At 48.2% G+C, this 18,334-nt stretch overlaps 2 protein-coding genes across 15 annotated transcripts in view; both read left to right on the plus strand.

Annotated features, from left to right (window-relative positions):
• Positions 1-18,334, plus strand: part of LOC136331716 (patr class I histocompatibility antigen, A-126 alpha chain-like) — a 276,160-nt gene that overhangs the window by 184,035 nt on the left and 73,791 nt on the right. Inside the window, exon 9 of the mRNA XM_066270697.1 lies at positions 2,587-2,762. The gene's annotated coding sequence lies outside the window, so the exon portion shown is untranslated. The remainder of the gene's footprint in view (positions 1-2,586; positions 2,763-18,334) is intronic.
• LOC136331771 (saoe class I histocompatibility antigen, A alpha chain-like) overlaps positions 1-18,334 on the plus strand; it is a 128,128-nt gene that overhangs the window by 7,532 nt on the left and 102,262 nt on the right. For 3 of the 14 annotated variants that reach the window (XM_066270904.1, XM_066271991.1, XM_066272019.1), the window contains one exon: positions 2,552-2,762. The exons of 8 other annotated variants lie outside the window; for them this stretch is intronic. Coding sequence is in view for 5 of the 6 variants with exons in the window: in XM_066271991.1 (XP_066128088.1) it covers positions 2,552-2,556 (5 nt within the window). In the remaining variant the exon portion in view is untranslated. Of the gene's footprint in view, positions 1-38; positions 315-1,261; positions 1,538-1,656; positions 1,771-2,181; positions 2,215-2,351; positions 2,400-2,551; positions 2,763-18,334 lie in introns of all 14 variants that reach the window. 3 more of the 14 variants (XM_066271469.1, XM_066270999.1, XM_066271384.1) reach the window with 3 other exon arrangements.

Raw genomic sequence — 18,334 nt, forward strand, 5'->3', positions numbered from 1 at the left:
GGGCCGAGTGGGCGGGGCTGACCGCGGGGCGGGGTCAGGGTCTCACACCATCCAGGGGATGTCTGGTTGCGAAGTGGCCAAGGACCGGCGCCTCCTCCGCGGGTACAGTCAGTTCGCCTACGACGGTACCGACTACATCGCCCTGAACGAGGACCTGCGCTCCTGGACCGCGGCCGACGCGGCGGCTCAGATCACCCGGCGCAGGTGGGAGGAGATCAGTGAGGCTGAGCGCTTCAGGAGCTACCTGGAGGGGGAGTGCGTGGAGTGGCTCCGCCTTTACCTGGAAAAGGGGAAGGAGACGCTGCAGCGCGCAGGTACCCGGGCCGCTGGGCGCCCTCCTCTCCCCTCGGGCTGCGGCTCCTACACCCAGACAGGAATGGACCAGGATCAGAACACCGTCCTTGGGGTCGGTACATTCAGTCCCCTGACTTTCAGATTCAGGACCAGGCAGTGACGCCCCCTTTCCTCAGGGACAATTAGGGTGTAGTATTTCGGAGATCAAGAGACAACCCTGAACTAACCGGTCAGCGGTTCCCCTTGACTCTGGCCAATGACCCTGGGACACATGGGGGCTTTCTCCCTCAGACCTTGTTCTCTGTCCCCCACCCAGTGTGTGTGAGGCTTGACCTCTGCTTTTCTGGGTCATTTGGCCTCCACCACGTCAGAACCAGAATTCCGTTTTCTCCCCTCAGAGACCTGCATCCTACCCTGGGCTGTGTCATTCTCACATTAGAACTTTCTAAAAACCTAGAGATCATCTGGTCAGCTCAGTGGCAGAGCATCAGCCCTGCCTGTGGCTGCTCCAGTCCGATCCCACTCAGGGCACACAGGAGAACAACCAGCTGCTTCTCCACCCCCTCTTTCTCCTCTCTCTTTCTCTTTACCTTCCTCAGCCATGGCGTGATTGGTTCCAAAGAGTTGGCCCCGGGCACTAAGAATCTCTTGTGATCTCTTCCTCAGGCACTAAAAATAGCTTAGTTGCTGAGCTACAGCCTGAGATGGGCATAGCATCACTCTGTAGTGGGTTTCCCCGGTGGATCTCAGTCTGGGGTAAGGGGTGCATATACGGGGTCTGTCTCTCTGCCTCCCATCCTCTCACTTAAAAAATAATAATAACTAGGAAATCATTTTAGATGCTTCTGTCGGAACTGGTGTCCCTCCCCACCCCAGCTGTTCTGTCCACTCAGATGCTCACATGACTGTTGCTGCAGTGGCCTGTGACAGATGCAAAGTTACAGAGTTTTCTCACCCTTGTCCTCAGACCCCCCAAAGGCACACGTGACCCACCACCCCATCTCTGACCGTGAGGTCACCCTGAGGTGCTGGGCCCTGGGCTTCTACCCTGCGGAAATCACCCTGACCTGGCAGCGTGACGGGCAGGACCTGACCCAGGATATGGAGCTCGTGGAGACCAGGCCTGCGGGGGACGGGAGCTTCCAGAAGTGGGCGGCCGTGGTGGTGTCCCCTGGAGAGGAGCAGAGCTACACGTGCCATGTGCAGCACGAGGGGCTGCCTGAGCCCCTGACCCTGAGATGGGGTGAGGAGGGGACGTGGGCACAGAGCCTCTTCTCAGGGAGCAGGGGCCTCTGGAGGACTTCAGCAGGGTCGGGTCTGTGGCCTGGGGGTCAGGGCCCTCACCTTCCCTTCCCTTCCCAGAGCCTCCTCAGGCCACCGTCCCCACTGTGGTCACCATTGCTGTCCTGGTCCTCCTTGGAGCTGTGGTCTCTGGAGCTGTAGTGGGAGCAGTGATGTGGAGGAGGAGGCGCTCAGGTAGGGAAGGGTGGGGTCTGAGTTTCTTGTCCCACAGGGGGTTTCAAGCCCAGGAAGAAGTGTATTTGCTTCATTAATGAGAAGTACCATCTCCACACACGTGTGGTTGCCCAGTCTAGGGCTGTTTGCTAACACTTACTCGTGAGACACGTGTGAACATGAGGGACAGATTTATCACCTTGATGAATATGATGGCAATCACAGGTCAGAGGGGAGGGTCCTGAGAGGACAGACCCACTGGAGGATGTTTGGTTCAGTCCCACACATATACTTTCCTCAAGTTTCTTGACCCTGCTCTGGGTCTGTAGTCACAGTTCTGGAAACATCTCTGGGGCCCAGGACTAGGGTACCTTTAGGACCTCATGGCCCTGCCTCCTCCCTGATCTCTCACAGGATGTTTTCTTCCCACAGGTGGGAATGGAGGGAGCTACGCTCAAGCTGCCAGTGAGTATGGAGGGAGTGACCCCTGAGACCCTGTGTCAGTACAGACAGAAGCCATGGGGTGACCCCACCCCACATAGCTCCTCCTTTAGTCTCCTGTCCTGTGGCCTCAAACCACGTCCTGTTGTGTTCTACCCCAGGCAGTGACAGTGCCCAGGGCTCTGATGTGTCTCTCACGGCTTCTGAAGGTGAGACCCTGATGAGGGAAGAGTTTGGGACAGATGGGACAGGTCTGGGTGATGGGGATTCTCTGGGATTTTTGAACATGATGTGCGTTATTGAGAATGTCACCAGTTACAGCCACTGACCTGAATTTGTTTGTGATTATTTTCTTCTACAGCATGAGACAGCTGCCTTGTCGGGAACTGAATGACGGAAGATGCTTCACACACACACACACACACACACACACACACACACACACACACGCCAGCCATGTTTGTGACTTCAGGAACCTCTCACTTCTCTCTCTGCAGAGGGCATCTGAAAGAGTCTGCATTCCTATCAGCATAGTGTGAGGAGGTGGGAGGCTGGCCCACCCCTGCCCCCAGGTCCCCTCCCCACACTTCCCGGTCCAGCAGAGTCCTCTCTGGTCAGGAGAAAAGAACATCCCTTCTTTACTTCAGGTGCCCTGAGCTGCAGCTACTTTTTTATTTTTGTAATTTAATTTTTTAAAAATTTTTTAGAGACAGAGAGAGAGAAATTTGGGAGAAGTGGGACGCATCAACTCTTAATAGTTTTTTTCGTATGTACCTTGACCGGGTAAGCCCAGAGTTTTGCACCGGTGACCTCAGGGCCACCACAGGTCAGGCTGAGCTGTAGCACCTTACTGCCTTATTGAAATAAGACTCTAAATATAGTTTTTTTCTTTTTCTAAATGAGATGAGGGGAGATACAGAGACAGACTCCTGCATGTGTCCCAACCAGGATCCACCTGGTGATGCCCTATCTGGGGCTGATACTCACAGATGAGCCATTTTTTACACCTGAGGTGGAGGTTTGCTGGAGCCATCCTCAGTTCCCCGGGTCAATGTGCTCAAATCAGTCCATCTGTGCCCGTGTGACGGGAGAGAGAGCAGAAGGGGAGGGGTAGAAACAAATGGTTACCTCTCCTGTGTGCCCTGACCCCGAATAGAAACCGGGGCTTCCACACCTTGGGCAAACACTCAAGCTGGTGGCCTTGGGGTTTTGAACCTGGGTCCTCAGGAGAGATGTTGGGTGGAGAAATTGACTTGGGAGGCAGCACATAGAGATAGTATTTAAAGCCTTGACAATGGAGGAGGAGACCCGGGCAGTGATGGCTGCAGAAGACAAAGGAGGAAGGACTGACCAGGACCCAGTGCTGAGCCATCTGCTCAGACACACACCAGAGCCGACGGCACAGCTCTGTCCCTGCGTCTAGAAGGCATGGCGACCACGGAGTCCCAGACTTCCCTGTGCGCAGGGGTCACCTGCCGTTTTGTTCAGACTCAGACGGTCGGGAGCAGAGTGAGCGTCTGGATTATAACAAGGTCGGTGCTGATGCTGCTGGTCTCAGCTCACACGTTCAGTAGCAGGAACCAGACCAGGCCCACAGGGCTGTGTGTCAGCCTCACCTGCAGGGCCGGTTACACGGTGACTCCTGGTCTGGTGCCCAATTCTCAGGGACGGTGGGTCTGGGAGGGGCCTGGGGGTGTGTAAGAAGCCCACAGCAATCCTGGGTTCAGCCAAACTGGGAAACCCTGAGGTCAGTGACAGAGCTCAGGGTGGAGAGGGGCCGTTAATCCACATTTAAAAGTATATTTGTTTCTTCAGAAGGGAAAACATAAGTTCTCTATTATGAGAGTAAGGTTGGGAGTTACATGTCATTCTCTCCAACATGGGGCAGAGTCAGGGGGAAGATTTAGGAAGTGGTCCTGGGTCAGGGTAATAAAATCTGAACACTTGCTCTCTGAAACTGTTCCCCTCATTGATTTCTTACTGAAAACAGTGGAATGCCAACTGTTTCTACTTCAGATATAAAGCAGTGTATACATGATATTGGGTCTAATAGTGTTTGGGGAAAACCACAGACTAGGTTGAGGCCACACAGCCAGGAGCAGACCCACAGTCCAGCCGAGGTCGGGTCCCACACAGGAACCACTGTCCTGCTGCTGGACACATGTCACTGCTCACACCCCTGACTCCCTGATGCTGGACCCTGGTCCTGCGGCCAGGACTGCTGTGTCTGCCACTCCGTCCACCCTTGCCCAGTGCACTCTGCACAGTCCCAGCCTCTCTGTGTCACCATGCCCTGAGGCAGAGTCCAGCATGTGGTCACCTGACTGGTGGAGCCTCATGCCGTGTCCAGATGCACTAATGTTGGGAACATGGGTTTCCCTCTTATGGAGGGACGTGATCTCTGTCTCCCACCAGACTCTTTCTTTCTTTTTCTTTTTTTACAGAGACAGAGAGAGAGTCAGAGAGAGGGATAGATAGGGACAGACAGACAGGAACAGAGAGATGATAAACATCATTGATTAGTTTTTTGTTGCGACACCTTAGTTGTTCATTGATTGCTTTCTCATATGTGCCTTGACCGTGGGCCTTCAGCAGACCTAGTAACCCCTTGCTCGAGCCAGCGACCTTGAGTCCAAACTGGTGAGTTTTGCTCAAACCAGATGAGCCCGCACTCGAGCTGGCGACCTCGGGGTCTCGAAACTGGGTCCTCAGCATCCCTATTCAATGCTCTATCCACTGCGTCACCGCCTGGTCAGGCTGCCACCAGACTCTTTATGTGTGGAATTCTCCTCATGTGGGAAGACAGTTCAGGTGCTGGGGTGAGGAAGGAAGAGAAATAAATTTTCAAATCTTGGAGCACAGATTTGAGAGTAGAACCTTCTGGGACTTTGTAGGGACTCCAGTTTGTCTAGGAGAACACGTGACCAGTAAGTGACATCCCAGGTAGAAGTGACTTGCTGGCTCTGACTCTGAATTTCTTTGTGGGATGGTGAGGGGTTTTTCCTCCACTCACTCAGTTCTCTGATTCTCAGACACCAACTGTGTTTCCTACAATTCAACACAATTCCCGTGCAAACTGCCTTGACTTAGCATCAGACCCCACACACTCGGGACCCCACCCCACTAGACAGCCCTCACTTCTGACACAAATCTTCGAGTTCAGGCCCCCGTGTGACTTGTATTTTTGTCTGACTGTGAATAGATTTTGATCTGTCAGGTGGCTCCTTCCAGGATGGATGTAAATGCCTTCTCTTTATTTTTTCTAACTCAGAACTCTCTCTGGGTAGAGAATGGACTAAGGCAAAGACCATGTGCATAAACTATTCCATGTCAAGGAACCAGCAGCTGTGTCCAGGACAAACACATCAGACAGCACCAGTAATGGACGTGGAGAATGGAAGACAGAGCGGGGAGTGAGGAGCCCTGGGCTGGAAGGGCTGTGACGACTCTCACATCTTCTGGGAGTCTAGAAGGCCATGGGCATGCCCAGTGTGGGGCATGTGATCAGAAAAGACCTGAGAGAGCCATGTGATCAGACCTCTGGCTGATTTCAATCTCTACATAAGCAGGAATTACAGGTAAAGCAAGAGTTGTAAACGGTCCAGATGGGTGTTGAAGGCATGTCCCAACTCACACACACACGGAGCGCAGGTCCAAGAACTGAGAGGTGTTGTCTATTTTTCTTTGCTTCTCCAGATATTTAAATATATCTCTGTTAAATCTTTAGCTGTCATGACACTAACAGCACAGAGACTTCAGTGACCACAAATGAAGATTACAATCCATATGAAAATAGTTTAGAAAAGTCACTAAATAACCAACAATAATTCACAATGAACAAGAAAACCAATGACCAGGAAAGGGGGACAAATCTGGTTTTTAGAGTTATCACATAATAACATTTTTTATATCTAGTTCCTTTCTTAACAAAAGTCATGAAGAATTCAATGAAATCAGAAAGTATAACACATTCATAGGCAAAAAAATGAAAGTGACCAACTATTTATTCTTGAGGCAGCCCAAACATTTGGATTACTAGAGAAAGAATTTAAAGCAAGTTTCATAAGTGTATTCAAAGAGCTAAAGGAGACCACGGACATAAAAGTAAAGAAAGCCAGGAAACGTATCTTTAACCACATACAGAGTATCAATAAAGAGATAGAAATTTCAAAAAGCAATCAAGAAGTCATGAGCTAAAAGTGCAATATCTAATATGAGAATTTTGCCAGAAGGTTTCAACAGCAGGTTTGAATATGCAGAAAGAGAACCAGAACATTTCAAGGTAAGCTCATTCAAATTATGCTGTTTGAGGAGCAGAAACAAGAAAATAAGTAAAAATGACAGAACCTTAGAAACCGGTGAGCTATCACCGAACATACCAATGTACATATCATGGGAATCCCCAAAGGAGATGAGAGAGAGAAAGCACTAGGAAAAGTATGCAGGCCCTGGCCAGCTGCCTCAGCAGTAGAGGTCAGCCTAGCATTTGGTTGTGATTCCTGGTCATGGCACATAGGAAAAGCAACCATCTGCTTCTCCACCTCTTCCCCCTCCCATCTCTATCTCTTCTCCTCCCACAGCCATGGCTCTACTGATTCACGCAAAGTTGGCCCCAGGTGCAGAGGATGGCTCCATGGATTCCCCTCAGGCACTAAAATAGCTCAGTTCCAGAGCAATGGCGCAGCGGCCCAGACAGGTAGAGCATCGCCTGTTAGGGGCTTGCCGGGTGGATCACAGTTGGAACAAATGCGGATGTCTGTCTTTGCCTCATTGCCTCTCACTTAATAATAAAAATAATTTCTTTAAATAAAAAGTATTTGAAGAAATAATGTAAGCTTTCTCCCAGACGGAAGTGCTGGCAGGAGTCATTGTTCTTTTGCTGAGGCACTTATGGGAACCAAAGCTGAGTGTCCATCAACCTGGCCAACACAGTAACCAAAATAAAGAATACATTAAATGGAGTCAACAGCAGATTAGATGAAGCAGAGAATTAAATCAACAATCTGGAATACAAATTCACAAAAATGATACAATCAGAACAGCAAAAAGAATTTTCAAAAATGAGGATTGTTTAAGGGACCTTTGGGACATCATCAAGCATAACAACATTCACATAATTGGTGTACTACAGGGAAGAGAGAGACAGACAGAGAGAGAAAGGGAGAGAGATAGCAAGGCATTGAAAATTCTATGTGAAGAAATAATGACTGAAAACTTCTTAACGTAGTGAAGGAAATAGACATACAATCCAGGAAGCCCAGAGAGTTCTAAACAAGAGAAACCCAGAGAGGTCCACACACACACGTCATAATTAAAATGCCAAAAGTTAAAGACAAAGAGAGAATCTTAAAAGCAGCAAGAGATTATCAGCTGGTTTTGCAATAATAACCTTGCAGGCCAGAAAGGCTTGGCATGAAATAGTCAAACTCATGAAAGCAAGGACCAACAGCCAAGACTACCTGACCCAGCAAAGCTATCATTAGACTCAAGTAACAAAGAGCTTCCCCCACAAAGAAAATCCTTAAAGAAAAAGCTAATGGAGTTTATCATCGCCAAACTGTTTTACAAGAAATATTAAAGGGACTTCTTTAAGAAAATGAAGAAAAAGGCATATATGTATGAATAATAAAGTGACAATAACTACGTACTTATCAATAATGGCTTCAAATATAAAATTAAATGCTCCAATTGAAAGAAATATGGTAGCTGAATGGATAACAAAACAAACCCCTATATTTATGCTGTTTACCAGGGAGAGTCTCTTCAGATCAAAAGACACACAGAAACTGAAAGAAACAAAATGGAAATAGATATTTCATTAAAATGAAAATGAAAAGAAGAAAGCTAGGGTATCATTCCTTGTATCAGAGAAAATAGATTTTAAAACAAAGGCTACGAACAGGAGACAGAGAAGGACCCAGCAATTCTACCTCTGGGTGTGTATCTGAGGAAACCCAAAACACCGATTCAAAAAGACATATCCATCCATGTGTTCATTGCAGCATTATTTAGAATTGCCAAGATATGGACGTGACCTAGGCAGTGTCCACCAGTAGAGGAATGGATAAAGAAGAAGTGTATATACGATGGAATATGACCCAGACATAAATATGAGTGTAACTTTGCATCTGCAGCAACATGGATGGACCTAGAGCGTATTGTGCTGAGAGAAATATGTCAGACAGAAAGATAATTGCCAGAGGATTTCACTTATATGTGAAATCTAAACAAACAAACAAAAATACTAACCAAACAAAAGAAATAAACCCTTAGATACAGAGAACATTTTGTTCTGGTGGCAGTTGGTAGGGGTCTGGTGAAAAGGTGAAGGGATTAATAAGTGCATATTGGTAGTTACGTAATAGTCACAGGGATTTAAAGTACAGCATAGAGAATACAGTCAATAATATTGTAATAACTTCGTATGGTGCCTGGTTGATATTAGATTTATCAGGGTGATCACTTTGGAAGTGATATAATTGTCCAAGCTCTAGGCAGCACACCTGAAGCTATTAGAATATTGTGTGTTAAGTGTAACAGAAAAATAAAAAAGTAAATTTAAAAAAGAAATAAAGGAGTGATGAAGACATTCCCAGGTGAACAAAAGCTGAGGAGTTCATGTTACCCACCTGTAATGCTGGAAGGATCCCTGTAAGCTGAAACAAAAAGACACTAAGAAGTGATTTCAAACTAGATGAAGAAATAAAGAACAGTACATGGAACTGCACAGCTAAACACAGAAGCCAGTACTGTTGTTTTTCTATTGGTAACTATTTTCCCTACATGATTTACAAGACAATACGATGCACAGATGTCTAATAGCTGATGAATGGATAAAGAAATGGTGGTATAGGCCCTGGCCGGTTGGCTCAGCGGTAGAACGTCGGCCTAGCGTGCGGAGGACCCGGGTTCGATTCCCGGCCAGGGCACACAGGAGAAGCGCCCATTTGCTTCTCCACCCCTCCGCTGCGCTTTCCTCTCTGTCTCTCTCTTCCCCTCCCGCAGCCAAGGCTCCATTGGAGCAGAGATGGCCCGGGCGCTGGGGATGGCTCTGTGGCCTCTGCCTCAGGCGCTAGAGTGGCTCTGGTCGCAATATGGCGACGCCCAGGATGGGCAGAGCATCGCCCCCTGGTGGGAAGAGCATCGCCCCTGGTGGGCGTGCCGGGTGGATCCCGGTCGGGCGCATGCGGGAGTCTGTCTGACTGTCTCTCCCCGTTTCCAGCTTCAGAAAAATGAAAAAATGAAAAAAAAAAAAAAAAAAAAGAAATGGTGGTATAACCATAAAATGGAATATGATGTGAACATTTAAACAATGAAGTACTCATCGATACTACAGTATGGATGAACCTTGAAGACACTGTGATAGGGAAAGAAGCCAGACACAAAAGCTCCGTGTGGTCTGATTCCATTTACACCAAATATCCAGAAGAGGCAAAGGGAGACAGAAAGCAGATCAGTGACTCCGTGGACGGGGCAGTGGGGATGGGGGTGACTGATTACTGGGTAAGTGACTTCCTTCTTGGGGGACAAAATCGCTTTGAGACTAAATCGTGGTGATGGTTGCACAACACTGTGCACTAAGTGCCATTGAATTGTACACTTTACAATGGTAAAAAAAAAAGTAGTAAATTTTGTTACACCTATTTTATATTAATTTTCTAAAGGCTTGGAAATACATTGCAAACACTTCTGTGTGGTAAACTGAGGTGGCTTTAGCTCTGCCCGTCTGTCCTCTCCCATCAGGACTCATCTGCTCCTCAGAGCTGCCCTTGGTCTTCCGCCTGTGGGACCCCGTCCTTCAGAGCCCCCTCTGGGTCAGCAAGGTCTAAACCCCAAACCATCTCCTGCCTTGAATCCAAACCCTCAGATGCAAGTTCGGGGATAATTTCCAGGGGGCGTTAGGAGCTGGTCTTTTTAAGAAATTATCAGTATTATTTAAGACCTTTATGAACAGGTGCTTGCAGTTTGTTAACTTTCTTGAAAGAATCAAGTTGTATATTTTTATTCCAAAAAAATTAGGTTTTTAAAAATCTCAGCTTGAGCAGATATGAAACAATTTATAAACCTTTAAAGATGTATTGAGAAAAACCAGTCTTTTGTTTGTTTGTTTGTTTTTAATAAAGCATGTTTGTCATAACCTAAAAGAGACTTCTTTAGGTAAAAACAGCAACGATAAAAACTCCCGTGCGCATAGACGATGCAGGTGGTTCTAGTTATCTGGGCAACAGACAAAAAGCCAGCCCTCAGGGCTTCAGCTCCAATCCTCTGCTCCTTTCTTGTTGCTGGGACTCCGTGTCCATGTCTCCTTGCTGCTGACTGACCCGATGAGGCAGAGAAGGTCAGCCCGCACTCACTCAGCCCGCCCTGCTCGGCCCCAGAGCAGGGAGTTCTCAGCTGGTGGACAGGCTGCTTCTGTCTCCCTGCCGCCTTGTGGTTTAGGGTTTTCTGGGCGTCTGTGTTGGTCATTGAAGTCGCCCTGGCACCGATGTGGAGATGGCTGCTGACCTTGGGTCTCCTCTCCTTGATTTTCCTTGTCTTCGGCGTCCCCGGCCTCTCCAGGCTCTGTGGTGAGGGGGCCCCTGTGGAAACGTGGGTGTAGCCCCGATACCCACTCTGCTCACTGGTCCCCCTGCTCTCCTGCCCCGTGGTTGTCAGCGCCCTGCATCCCCTCTCCCTGCACGGGGACTGAGTACTGGGGTCCACGCCCACTGGGTGCCGCATGGGGTAGGTGGGAACCGTCCCCTGCGGGAGGGTCGGTGCTGTTGGGCCTGGCCTTCAGCCCGTTCTCTGGTGTCTCATGCTTTTCCCCTGCCCACCATTCTGGTCATTCTGCAGGTGACGGAGCGGAGGACCCCGGCCACGTGGACAGTGTCTGTACTGGGTCTGGTCTGCGGCACGTTTCCTGCCTTGTGCTGGATGCCAGGGAGAGGGGGTCTGTGACATGTGCAGCCTCCGCACCCTTTGTTCCTTCACCAGCACTGAGCTCCCCAGTCTGTCCATCTCCTACCCTGCGGTGGAGCTCCCCGGGGTCACTGTCCTTCAGGGCAGTCTGCTGTGCACATGCATCTTCCTTGGTGGCATTCCTGCTGATGAGACCACATCCGTTCTTTACACTGAACCATTTCACTTTCCCCAGAACCTCCCTTGTGATGACCTTCCTGCCCCCCCGACCCCATCTGAGGGGTGCTGCCATGTGATGTCGCCGCTCCCCTCTGCTCAAGCTGGCGCCTGGCCTCGTACCCTCAGGGCTGTGGATGTCAGTGGCGAGTGGTTGAAGGTCCTGGGCCTCGCTGCCCGTGGTTGCAGTGAGGTGATGGGGACAGGGCCGTCTAGGCAATGGCGGCTCCTCCCGGGGTGCGATGACCACGAGGCCAGCGGCACTTGGGGGGCTGCTCAGGGCTCCCTGGGGTCTGCCCTCTGCTCCAGCTTCTGACCAACTCGATTGTCTTATTAACAAGAGTCCCTGCGGATGGCAGTGATTGGCCTTAATGTGAACGTGTCCTGCTCACACTGAACGTGTCATTTGGTTTGTGCAGGTGGGCTCAGCGGGGACCAGAGGCGGCTCTAGGAACACTGGGCACCTGCCCCTCGCTGGAGGCTCAGTGACCACCCAGCTGCCCCCACACTGAAGAAAGGTGGCGCTCTCACCTCAGCCCCTTTTTCAGCTGTGTCCCACTGATGGGGACACCACCAGTGAGACCCATCCTGGGGTCTCATTGCTCCTCCCACTGTTGCTCCTTTGTCCACACGGCTCACACTCGAGTGGCCTCCACAGGGGGCTGAGTGTCCTTCACTTCTCAAAGACAACATACCTGTGCGCCCAGGACCAGCAGGCAGTAATCTGCTCATTGATGACATTCTCCAGCCCCGCGGGCGGGGCGCGTGCGCCATGGGGCGGCAGAGACCGAGACATCCACCCGGTCTTAGGCGCGGGGGCGTGGAGGGGTTTCACCTGGGACCTGTGTCCTTGACCCGCGTCCCGCGTGGGAGAGCTTCCTGCGGAGAGAAGGAGTTAGCTCCAGCCCTCCAGTGTCTCAGGGATGCGGGGTTGTCCCGTGCCGTGGGAGATCCACGGGGGGGGGGGGGAGTAGGAGCGTGTTTGTGTGTGAGGAGGGGTTCCTACTCCCGGTCAGGCGTGCAAAGCAACCCCGTGTGTTTCAGACACGACCTGGAACACACACTCGTCCACACGGGCGTCTGTCGTCGCCCTCCTGCCCCGTAGCCAGGCGTCCAGCACGGAGAGGGGCGTCCCGACCGAAATGAAACCCTGGAATAAATGTCCATCTGTCAGGACGGGCCGGAGCCAGGACGCGCTGTGTGAGGTCACAGCCTAAGTCCAGAACGCGGGGCCCTTTCTAAACGCACTCCTGTCCGAGGCCTGTGCCCCTCACTGTCCCCGTGCTGGAGTTTACATCAGGTCCAGAGTCACTGTCCCTGAGCGTCTGCAGCAGGCGGACGGGAGCCTGACCCTGGGTCTGTTCTGCGTGGAGCAAGGTGCCGGCCGCATCTCAGGCTCTGAGCTGGGGCTCCGCTTCCTGCAGCGAGACCTTCCTGCGTCTGCGGAGCAAGGACAGTCAGGACGCCTGGGAGGGGGGCGAGGTGTGTCCATCTCCTGACCACTCCCCTGTCTCACCTAAGGGACAGATACGGGACGGCAATGCCCCAGACAGCCGGAGGCCACTGCAATCAGACTGAGGGGAGACAAGACGGCCTCAGGGAGGGGGGGTCCCCAGGGGGACCCTTATCCCAGCTAGACACACGAGGTCTCCGGGGACTCGGCTCGTGCAGGGGTCACTCAGTGCTGGACTAGTCTTCACACCGCTCCCGACTGAAGTCCCAGTGACAGGACCCCAGGATGGAGAAGTTTATGTCACTGTCTGAGGTGCTTTTAGTGGCTGAATACATCCTCTTTCCTCCTTTCCTTTCCGTTCCGTGAGGAGTTTGAGAAACAGGGACTACTCCAGCCTTGTTCTTCCTGAGTGAAGGGTGGCAGAGGGATCAAGCCCCCTTCCTTGCGCTGTGACTGTGAGGCACCTGCTGGGAAGAGCCTCAGGCCTGAGCTGGCTCTCACCCTCTGCCCCTGGGGGTGGGGGAGGGGACAGCAGACGCTGTGCCCTGTGAAGGAGGCCTGGGGACCCCGTTCTCATCAGGGGGACGCAGTCTCTCACTGCGATTTTTCTTGCCGTGGACTTGGAGGAACACGGTTCCGCAGCTAGACTAAGTGTTTCTTGCTCCTCCACGGGCCCCGGTTCTGACCCAAAAACCGTGAGTGTCTTGGGACAAGGGTTTATGTGTGTTTCTTCAGTCCCAGAGGGTGGTTCTGAGACAGACCCAGAGTCCCTGGAGGTTCTTGGTGCTAGGATCTGCCCGGAACTAGTTCCATTCTCCTTCTCTCTGTTCCTGCCCACAGTTCTCTCACGGGTCCTCCATCCCCCACTCCCTTCCCTTTAACTCCAAGTACAAGGAAACTCAGTGTCCTCGTCTGCTTCTCCTAAGACTGTGCACCCAGTCATCTATGTGTCGCCTTTTGTTTCTGAGGATTTTGGTAAACGCTGGAACTCAATGAAGAAGCTCACTGTGGTTTATTCATAGACAAGAAGGAAACAGGGGGTCTCCCAGCTACTGGGGAGGGGCACCTTGGACAGGGCCTCCCGGAACCTGCTGTGTGTCGCTGGGCTGCCCCGTGGGCTTGTTTGCTGCCTTCACCCAGGGAGCTCAGGGACACCTTTTCTCAGTTATTTCAGGATGAGCAGACCGTGAATTCTGGGCTATCCAACCCGTATTCACACAGCATTGACTCAACATGAATCTTATTAGGAGCATGCTGTTTTCATTACCATTTAGAAATCACATCCAGGTCATAATTTTAAAAATTAGAAATGTCATGTAATAAATGTAAATCCTGTTCTTTTCATACCATAATAAACAGTCCTGGACTGAAACTAAAAAGCTAAGCCTCCTTTTTTTTTCTTTTTTTTTTTTTTTTTTTTTTTTTTTTTTGTATTTTTCAGAAATGAGAAGTAGGGAGGCAGTGAGACTCCGGCATGCACCCGACCAGGATCCACCTGGCATGCCCACCAGGGGACGATGCTCTGCCCATCAGGGATGTTGCTCCTTTGCATCCGGAGCCATTCTAGTACCTGGAGCAGAGGCCATGGAGCTGTCCTCAGCGCCCGGACCAACTTTGCTCTAATGGAGCCTTGGCTGCAGGAGGGGAAGAGAGAGAAAAAAAAGAGGAGGAAGGGGGGAGAAGCAGATGGGCACTTCTCTTGTGTGCCTTAGCCAGGAATTGAACCCAGGACATCCACATACCAGGCCAACAGTCTACCGCTCAGCCAACAGGCAAGGGCCTAAAAAGCAAACCTTTTTAATGCATCAATATATAGAAGAGTCAGGCTTATCCTCTAGGTCTGCATCCATCTGGCCGCCCAGCCCCCCGTCCTAGGCACACAGTTTGGACAGGCGTGCCTCTGGTTAGAAAGGCTCACAGCCACACACACAGCTCTCCTTCTCACAGGCGGCCCTGCTCCTACCGTCCACACTGACGACAGGTGTGTTTTGAGGCAAATAACACTAAGGAACAAAGTTTTTGTTGCATCCACAAAAAAACTTGTTTTTACCAAATATGAGTGTGCTGATCTCAAATCTGACATTAGTTTTTCTCTTTAAGCTACAGGTTTTTTGCAATTCAAAATTTTAGGTTTTCATCTTATTGTAAAATTTTCAACATTTAGTTTAACATAATGAAGTAGAATGTCTTCTTAGGCATCATCTTTGTGAAAATATAATAATTTATATAATGCAGTAAATACATTAATACACTAAAAGATATGATTACATCAGAATTTGTCTACAATTTCAAAATAGAACATATTAAAACACTTATTTTAATCATAAAATTTGCACAAAACTTATTTAAATTCTATTCAGGCAAAAATTTGCATTTGTGGCTCTTGCGTTTGTGTACTTGTTGAGGATAATCTTGTTTGATGCTTCTGCAGTAGTCTGTTCATCACTAACAGCTCCAAGATTTTCAGGAAACTTATCAAGGTGACTTTTCAGGAAGTGAATCTTAACGTTCATGTTACATCCAATGTCACGGAAAGCCAACAGCATCCTTTGAACTAGAAGTTCATAGTTTTCTGCCTTTTTGTTGCCAAAGAAGTTCTTTGTAACTTCCACAAAAGATTGCCATGAAGCTTTCTCCTCCTTATTCATCTTCCTGGCAAATTCTTTGTCACTATGAGGGTTCGAATTTGAGGTCCATCAAATATACCTGCTTTTATCTTCTCGAAAGACAAGGCAGGAAAAGCAGAAATCATATGTTGAAAGCATTCACTTTCTCTATTCAAAGCCTGAACAAACTGCTTCATTAAGCCAAGTTTGATGTGAAGTGGGGGAAAAATGATCCTGTGTCGATTACCTACAGGTTCATTCACAATGTTTTGCATCCCTACTTCCAGAGCTTCACATTTCGGCCACTCCTTCTGTTTCCAGTGTTTCTCCTGAGCTCGGCTGTCCCACAAACAGAAAGCAAGGATACTTTGTGAAACCACTCTGTTGTCCTAGCAGGAAATTGACCATTTAAAGATCCACACAAATGATCCAGTTATGCTCCTCATACTTCAGAAAGTCGAGGACAATTTTTATGTCATTATAATCTTCTCACAGATGAGTTGAATAACAAATTGGAACCGCTGCATAAACATTACCATTGTGTAGGAGAACACATTTCAGACTCTGTTTAGAGCTGTCAAGAAATAGCCGCCATTCTGTTGGACTGTAAGTGGTAACACCTAGCTGGCTGAGAAGACTACTGATATCAAGACAGTAAACAAAGTGTTTGTCTTCGGGAAAAAAAAGTCCACAAAAATTTGTTCACGCTTCCTGAAATGGGATACTTTAGATGACCAGTGAAGTACATTCTTTTCTTGAAGCCTGGAGGCTAATAACTTAGCTGCTTTCTTTGATATACCCAAATCTCTTACTAAGTCATTCAATTCGGGTTGGCTAAACTGCTGAGGGGTTAATGACTGCTTGGCATCAGAAGAAGACCTTTCAGATTCTACAACCATTTCCTCATACATCTTATCTAAATACACTTGATCACCATGTCCATTTTCTTCGTCCTTAAAAGAAATAAAACATTGAAAACTGGAACCGGGAGTGTCTCAGAGTGTGGGATAGGTCGTATTGCTGAAGGAATATTAGGATATGTGACCATATGCCGTTTTATCTTGCCGATGCCCTTTGTATAGATCAGACAGAAATAACAGTCACTGCTGTGGTTCTTAGGTTCACACCAAACCATAAGAATACCAAAAGGCATTCCTTTGTGTTTTCCTTTTGTCCAGTCATGAAGCATTTCCTCACAATTATGACACACAATATGAGGATTTCAATTCTTGTCTTCATCGCCAAGGGGAACTTGAAAATATGCAATATATGCACGTGTCACAAATGATGAAATATTGCGCCTTTGATGTTAAAGTGTGTAACAGCCACATATATAACAGAAGGTGTCAGGACTATTCTTACATTTATGCCTACTTGAAGAAGCCATATCCAATCTTAAAACAAAATAAGAGGGTGTTTTTATCAGATAAAATTTTTTACATTTAAAAACAACTACAATTATAAAAAGTAAAAATTTGTAAAAGTGATGTTTGTAAAACATTAATTGCCTTGTGGTTATGTTCAATCAAAGTCGTTGTTCTTTAATTCCAATTTAAAAACCAATGCATGCCACTAACTGTAACAAAAAATTAAAAATGCATAAAAACTAGAGCATGCACCAAAAAACAGATTTCAGATTTGGAATCAGCAATGCATAAATATATAGAGACAGTTCTAAAACCTCATGCAACAGAAAAAGAAAAAAAATTGTTCCCAGTGTTATTGTGAAGGTGAAGAGAGGGGACATCTTGGTCTAATTGTTCATTTGTCATAAAGTATAGAGCAGCTATTTTCAATCGGTGTGACACAGGAAAGTTTTAAAGATGCAATTGCTGACTATTTTGTTGGGGGCACTGACCTCTTTTCCCCTAAATTGTCAAATAAAAAATGACAACAGTGAACTCAACAATAGCAATTCATCCAGTGTGAATGAATCAATATTGTACATTTTTTTGGTTAAATTGGCAAAAAATATTGTGTTTGGTGTACTGAAAAATTTTAGTAATTAGTTTATGTGTGCTATGAGATGAAAATGATTCTAAATGGCTACCATAATTCCTGTTCAAATGTTGAACTAGCCTTGCACACCTGGGACAGATCCCACGTGGCTGTGATGGACAGTTCTCCGTATACACTGTGGGCTTGATTTGCTGATATTTTGTTGAGGATGTTTATGCCTGTGTTGAAGAGAGATATCAGTCTGTAGTTTTCCTGTAATGTGTGTCTGGTGTTGCTATCAGGACAATGCTGACCTCACAGAATGAAGTGGGAGGTACTCCCCTCCCATCTTCTGAAGGAGACTGTGGAGAATTCGTATAATTTCTCCCCTGATCATTTGGTGGAATTCACCAGTGACCCCACTGGGGCTTGGTGCTTTCTGTTAGGAATGTTACTCACTAGTGATTCCGTCTCTTTCATCTTTCTTTCTGTCTTTCTTTCTTTCTCTCTCTCTTTCTTTCTTCCTTTTTTCTTTTTTGACAGAGAGAGAGAGAGTCAGAGAGTGGGACAAATAGGGATAATAAACAGGAAGGGAGAGAGAAGGGAAGCATCAATTCTTTATTGTGGCTCCTTAGTTGTTCTATAAATGCTTTCTCATAGGTGCGTTGACCAGGGGGTTACAGCAGAGTTTGTGACACCTTGCTCAAGCCAGTGAACTTGGTCTCAAGCCAGTGACCTTGGGCTTCAAGCCAGCAACCTTTGGGCTCAAGCCAGCAACCATGAGGTCATGTCTATGATCCTATGCTTGAGTGAGTGACCTCAGGGTTAAGTACCTGGGTCCTCCGTGTCCCGGTTGGACACTCTATCCACTGCATCACCACCTGCTCAGGAGTGATTCAAGTTCTTTCATAAATATGGTTCTATTTGGATTGTCCATTTCATTTCACTTTTGCAAATTATTTTTGAGTAATGTTTGATTTACACAGGCGTTGTAAGGGTAGGAAACAGAGCTCTCATGTGTCTGTCAGTC

Source organism: Saccopteryx bilineata, chromosome 1, assembly GCF_036850765.1.
Source record: "Saccopteryx bilineata isolate mSacBil1 chromosome 1, mSacBil1_pri_phased_curated, whole genome shotgun sequence".
Taxonomy (NCBI): domain Eukaryota; kingdom Metazoa; phylum Chordata; class Mammalia; order Chiroptera; family Emballonuridae; genus Saccopteryx; species Saccopteryx bilineata.